General features: G+C 42.3%; 1 protein-coding gene across 2 annotated transcripts; it reads left to right on the top strand.

The window, feature by feature from the left end:
- Positions 1–2,211: 2,211 nt before the first annotated feature.
- LOC111977146 (N-alpha-acetyltransferase 10) lies at positions 2,212–5,243 on the top strand. 2 transcript variants are annotated; one of them, XM_024006469.2, is made up of 8 exons: positions 2,212–2,397; positions 2,800–2,898; positions 3,093–3,151; positions 3,236–3,281; positions 3,460–3,575; positions 3,853–3,897; positions 4,159–4,243; positions 4,629–5,243. In XM_024006469.2, exons 1-8 carry the CDS (start codon positions 2,377–2,379, stop codon positions 4,812–4,814), a joined length of 657 nt encoding a protein of 218 aa, XP_023862237.1. In that variant the 5' UTR covers positions 2,212–2,376; the 3' UTR covers positions 4,815–5,243. The 2 variants fall into 2 exon arrangements, with proteins under 2 accessions (XP_023862237.1, XP_023862236.1); XM_024006468.2 differs by having other exon boundaries at positions 2,215–2,397; positions 3,850–3,897.
- Positions 5,244–6,325: the final 1,082 nt, after the last annotated feature.

Here is a 6,325-nt window from a genome sequence, read left to right as displayed (position 1 = left end):
TCTGCCTCGGAACTCACTCTGGTATCTAGTGCGATGGCAGGAATCTGTGAGTGGGAGGTATGGGAGGAGTCGACAGTATGGAGTGATCATTACCCCATAGTATGCACAGCAGGCCAGAGGGAGGAGGAGGTGTCAATGGGTCAAGGAGGCAGGTGGGTGTTTGGAAGGGCAAAGTGGGATCAGTGTCAGGAGCTGAGTGAGCAGGTGATGGCTTGGGTGGATATGAGAGAGGATGTGGATAGTATGAATAACTGGGTGAGAACAGCGTTAGTGGTGGCAGCTACTGAGACTATACCTAAGAGTTCAGGGAGGAAGAAAGCAGTCCCATGGTGGACGGATGTGTGTGGGGCAATGGTGAGGAGTAGGAACACGGCATTTAGAGTACTTAAAAGGACGCATAACTTCCAACATCTGATTCTGTATAAACAGGCCCTGGTGAGGAGAACTATTCGTCAGGCAAAGAGGTCAAAGTTGGCATCGGGTCTATGACATCATTGAAGGGCGACACCTGTAGGAGAAGTATGGGGGATGATTAAGAGGATGAGTGGGGTCAGAAGGGAGTGGGATTATCCAGTGTTGACGAGTGGGAAGGATGTGGTAGTAACAGATGAGGAGAAGGCAGAGGTGATGGCCTAAGCATTTGTTCAAGTGCATAGCTCGGGCAAATTTGTCAGAGGAGGGGCAGAGGGGGAGAAGGAGAACGAGAGAGGATTATCCTGGAGAGCTGGATAGGAGGGAGGAAGTAAATTATGCGTTGAATGCACCATTTACCATGGCAGAGGTGAAAAGGGAAATAGGTAAGGCTGGGTTAACTTCACCTTGGAAATATGAGGTGTGCTATGTTATGTTGGCCCATCTTAATGATGAGGCACTGGATAAGGTATTGGTGTTGTACAACAGAGTGTGGGAGGAGGGGAAACTACCAGGCAGTTGGAAGGAGGCAGTAGTGATACCAATCCAGAAGCCAGTAAAGGACCCAACGAGGCCAACAAGCTATCGGCCAATAGCTTTAACATCACATGTATGTAAGATTATGGAATGTATGATTACGGACAGGTTAACTTACTTCGTGGAGAGCAGGGGGCTAGTATCGCCACATCAAGTGGGTTCAGGAAGGGTAGGGGAACTATGGACCCAGTGCTCTGCTTAGAAGCAGAGGTCAGGAAGGCGCAGGTGAACAAGGAGACTTGTAGCTGTCTTTTTTTATGTGGAGAAGGCGTATGATATGATGTGGAAGGAGGGGTTGTTAATCAAGCTTGATATTATGGGGGTAGGAGGAAGAACGTACAACTGGATAAAGGATTTCTGGTTTGGAAAGTCTATCCAGGTGGGGAGGTACAGTGGCAAGAAAAAGTATGTGATGGCCATACTGTTGGCCTTGCAGTGGGTGGAGGAAGTCAAGCCAGACAGAGTAGTTATTTGCTCTGATTCATGTGCAGTGTTAATGAGTCTCCAGTCCTTTAGATCACGTAGCAGACAAGACCTGCTATATGAGGTGCTACAAACCCATGGCAGGATTAAACACATGGGTATACAGATAAGATTTACTTGGGACACAGCCATGTGGGGGTGGAGGGGAACGAGGCAGTTGATGTACTGGCTAAACAAGCACTGAGTAGTGGGGATGTTGATGTTGTAGTTTCAATGAGCAATGCAGAGGCAAAAAGCCTGATATGGACAGTGATGGTGCAGAGATGGCAGGAGCAGTGGAATATAAATACTAATTTATTTAAAGTAAAGAGGCAAGTCGGGGAGGGGAGAACGGCAGGAAGGGACAGAAGAGGGGAGGCTATTTTTTACAATATTAAGGGTGGGACACAGCCGGTTAAATAAGTGCTTAAATGTGATAGGAAAGCATCCAACAGAAAAGTGTGATTATTGCCAGGAAACCGAGACCGTGGAGCATGTATTGCTTGGGCAATATCATAGGGAAAGAGGGAAAAACTGATATGAGGGAGAGGGCATACAGGAAATTAGTTTAAAGAGTATATTGAATAGAACGTCATTAGATATTGTCCCAAATATTTTATATTTTTTAAGAGTAAAAAGGGGCTGGCAAGAAGGATGTACAGTAGTTTCTCCTTGTATCTGGCTCACACTCCAGTACAGTAGGTGACGATAATGCACCATAATGCTAGATGCCAACCGCCGATAAACCCCACCGAAGATGAAGCTGGATCCTTCAACCCATGACCCTAGAGGCGGGACTTACCTTTCATTCACTTCCGGTTAAGCGCATGCTTCTTCTTCGGTTTAACTAGCTAACTAACACTCCTGAAACAGAATCTAAGACAACGTTAGGAGTTCATAGCTTGAACACTTTACTTCCATTATTTATAATTGTCATAATCTGAACGTGTGACGGTCGAAGAAAACATGAATATTCGCAACGCAAGGGTAAGTGAGAAGCACTGTCGACCATGCAACACTGTGCTAGTTTACCATCTTAGCTAGATAGCCACCCATCGCTAATAATAACAATCCAAGGATTCCTGATAGCTCCACTTATGCATGTCATGTCCAACTGTGAGCCAACTAGCCTATTTAGCTAGCTACTATTTAACTAGATTGCTTATATGGTAACTAGTAACAAAGTAAACAAGAGAAGTGCCACTTGAAGTGTAGTTAACGTTAGCCTACTATAGTCAATAGTGATATTTTGACTGAATCAGTGTCTCCACTCCAGACATCTCTTCTTGTAGTCCGTTTTCTGACGTGTACTAGCTAACTAACGTTAATGTAATTGTTTCAGTCAGTATCCATACCATTGACATGACATTCCTGGTTCTGTTTCCTCAGCCGGAGGACCTTATGAACATGCAGCACTGCAACCTGCTGTGTCTCCCAGAAAACTACCAGATGAAATACTACTTCTACCACGGACTGTCCTGGCCGCAGGTTAACATGGCTTCCTCTTCAGCAGACATCTCCATCACCACTTGACTCAAGTCTTTGTTTGGCATTCAATCCGTCACAAATTTAATCTAACTCAAAAGGAATGACGAGTTAGATTTAGGCCTAGTTGTTACCTGATGTCTGTGTAACTCAGTGTATCTATCTCTAACATCACCTCGTCTTTGTTCGTCTTTCAGCTCTCCTACATCGCAGAGGATGAGAATGGCAAAATAGTGGGATATGTTTTGGCCAAGATGTGAGTATACCTGAACTACAGATCTTATCTCATGCCATTGTTTGTCAGGCTCTATCAAGCCCTCACTCTTTATGTGGTATGCAGGGAGGAGGATCCAGATGATGTCCCCCACGGCCACATCACATCCCTGGTGAGTCTTGGTTCTGTATTGTTCATTGTAGTACTTAATTGAGTCAATATGGGAGAGGCAGAAGAGGGGGGGGGGGGGGTGCGCGCAAGCACGCTATCATCTGCAGCACTTGTCAGGTTGTTTAGTTGAGCTTGAGGAAGGATTATTAACAACTGTTTGGATTGTCTCTGTCGCTCAGGCTGTCAAGCGCTCTCACAGACGTTTGGGACTAGCTCAGAAGCTGATGGACCAAGCCAGTCGAGCTATGATTGAAAACTTCAACGCCAAATATGTCTCACTTCATGTCCGGAAAAGGTAGTGCAGTGTGCTGGATATCTGTGTTGAACTTCAATGAGATGGTTCTATTTCGAGTCGCTTTTATATGACTCTTCGATAAGAATTTCTACATTAGTTGTTGTAAAGGAATGCTGAATACATATCACTCTTCTGTTCTCTAGAAGTGTAGCCAGAAGATAATTTAAATACAGGGAGACGTTGTTCGTTTCAGATCATTCTTAAATGGTATATTGAATGGTATTTGTTTGTTCACAAATAACTTGAATTGCATCCATCTAATTTTCTCCTACTGCAGTAACCGAGCGGCCTTGCACCTGTACTCAAACACACTGAAATTCCAGTAAGATCTCCTTCTATCCATGTGAAAACAAACCCTCTTAAAGCAAATGCATATGTAAATATAGATGTTCCATGTCTATTCAAACAGATGTTTATTCAGGAACTGTGGGTCATATTCCCTAATGATACTCTTTGCATTCAAATTCATTTATTTTTGCCCTTATTTAACCAGGTATTGTTTGCAGTGATACAATGTATAATATGTTGTTGGTCCTATTCTCACTCACTCACTTGAGTGAATCGTTTCCTTTCTCTTTCATAGGATTAGTGAAATAGAGCCCAAGTACTATGCAGATGGGGAGGATGCCTATGCCATGAAGAGAGACCTAGCCCACATGGCTGATGAGGTGAATTATTTTTTTTTTTTTACTCTTTCCCTTTACCCAGCAGCATGGCTTTTATGGGCGTAATCCAGCCACCTTCGACTCACCCAGTGTTTTGCATACAGTCGCTTTGATCCAATTCTTTACGCTTTTCCCGAGGGGTGCGTCCTACATTCTATTCTCCCTCATGGATTTAAAAGTAATAGACTGGTGTGAGCAGTATGGTGCAAACTCCCTCCCGCCGTGCTTGCTTTTAAATGCATGAACTGGAGTGAACAAGTGCACACTTCTGGATGAAGGGTAGAGAATCGTAACGCAGTCATAAGACACTCTTTACCTGAGGGTTAAGGTCAACCTTTCCTTTTTGTCAACTGCATTTTGACCGTTTGTCTGTTGTTTCTGTCTATAGGTCCCACAGTTGAGGAAGCCAGGAATGAAGGCCCTGGGTCAGGAGGCACCTACCACTACGACCACACCTGGTGACCAGGAGAAAGAGGGAGAGGGGGACAGCGGAGGAGAGAACAAAGACCTCAGTGAAGTTAGCGAGGCCACAGAGAGCACAGACGTCAAAGATTCATCCTCTGATTCACAATGACTCAGCCATCTTTAGTAGCCATTTTTAAATTCGCCATCAAAGTTACTTACTACACTTTTTATCTCACAGAAAGGGAAAAATGATACCCAGTGGCAGTCAGCTTCTCCATTCACTTTTGTTACTTTTACAGCGTAAAGTCAAATAGATTTTTTTTACTAAAATATAATTTCTTTCTCGACATTAGTGATACACTGTGATTGAAAGAAATTATTTTGCAACTGGAATGAAAAGTTGATGTTGAGCTCAAACTCACAACTGGTTCTATAAAGGTTGTTTTGGGCTTGATGCTGTCACTACTACTGTTTTCAACCCCCCCACTCACCCATGAAATCAATACATTTTGAAAATATAACCTCTGTTTTTGGGTGTGACTTAATGAGATCTGTGAAGTATTCTTCAAAATGCTGAAAATAAAAGTTTCAAGTAATACTTTTTGTAGTATCATTCTTTTTTTCTAGGTTTGAAATTGCAACTATTTAAGGTTGAACTTCTAAGAATGACCACTAGGTAGTACTATTGTGAGTAGAATACATACAACGCTTACAGTAGTGAGACTTTACAACTAGTAATAAGACTAGGGGCATATTCAGACCAGGGTTTCAGTTAGCTGGCTAAATTAGGCAGTATGCATTTCGAAAACATACGGAATTGTTTGAAACCTGAATATTTATTTCATGTTATGAGGCATTTCTTCCCATGCTTCAAAGTAGCCTATAGGCAAAATATGACCATTTAAACATGGAGGCAATTATTTTATCGACTGCATAGGCAACACGAGTTTCAATTTTGGGGAAGCTTACAATTTATCCTTGTACCATTTATGATTTTCATATGCACATTTTCATAGAACAGTTTCATTTCAATAATGTTTTTGTTTCTCAAATCATTGTCATGAATTAAAATGGTTAAAAAAACAGACACTCATTAATCACATGGATCACTCCAAACAAAAGACAATGAAACAAATTGACAAATATTGTAAATGATAGTTATGAAATAAACCAAAACTTGTTTCTCACATATGTAGCAGGTTGTGACCTCTGCAAACAATGTTTCCACTCAGAATGAGAACAGTAAATGACTGTAATTAATACATGCATTAACAGAAATGTACTGTATGTAACCAAATGACTGTGATTAATGGTACACTTACTACTGGGGACATATGTAATGGAGAATTGATATGAATAAAATGAAAGGGTAAACAATACACACAATTAAACAATGAATGTGAAAGCATTGGCGGGAGACTCCTATGTCTTCGCCACATACTCCTCCCCTTCTTGTCTCAAAATTTTTGTTCGTGGATGCCAAGGGAAGCCAGACTTGACCAAGAAAAAAACTCTGCTTCATAATTTTCTTTCAATTCGCAAGAGGCTGAACGCTTATCACCTGATAAAGCATCCGAGCGAGCAAAACAGCACCCCTCTGTCTCTGTGTGTGTAGCCACCCTGATTGATGCTGTCTGCTCAAAAAGAGTATGACATTGTTGCCACCCGTAGCAGACCGTT

This window comes from Salvelinus sp. IW2-2015, linkage group LG17 (assembly GCF_002910315.2).
Source record: "Salvelinus sp. IW2-2015 linkage group LG17, ASM291031v2, whole genome shotgun sequence".
NCBI lineage: Eukaryota > Metazoa > Chordata > Actinopteri > Salmoniformes > Salmonidae > Salvelinus > Salvelinus sp. IW2-2015.
This window is presented reverse-complemented; position numbering and strand designations above follow the sequence as displayed.

Bases quoted from the DNA above. Each gene is read 5' to 3' on its own strand.
- LOC111977146 (XM_024006468.2), top strand. From the start codon at position 2,377: ATGAATATTCGCAACGCAAGG. The intron at 2,398-2,799 runs GTAAGTGAGAAG...CTGTTTCCTCAG, and splicing joins TGAATATTCGCAACGCAAGG to CCGGAGGACCTTATGAACAT. The intron at 4,244-4,628 runs GTGAATTATTTT...TTCTGTCTATAG, and splicing joins TAGCCCACATGGCTGATGAG to GTCCCACAGTTGAGGAAGCC.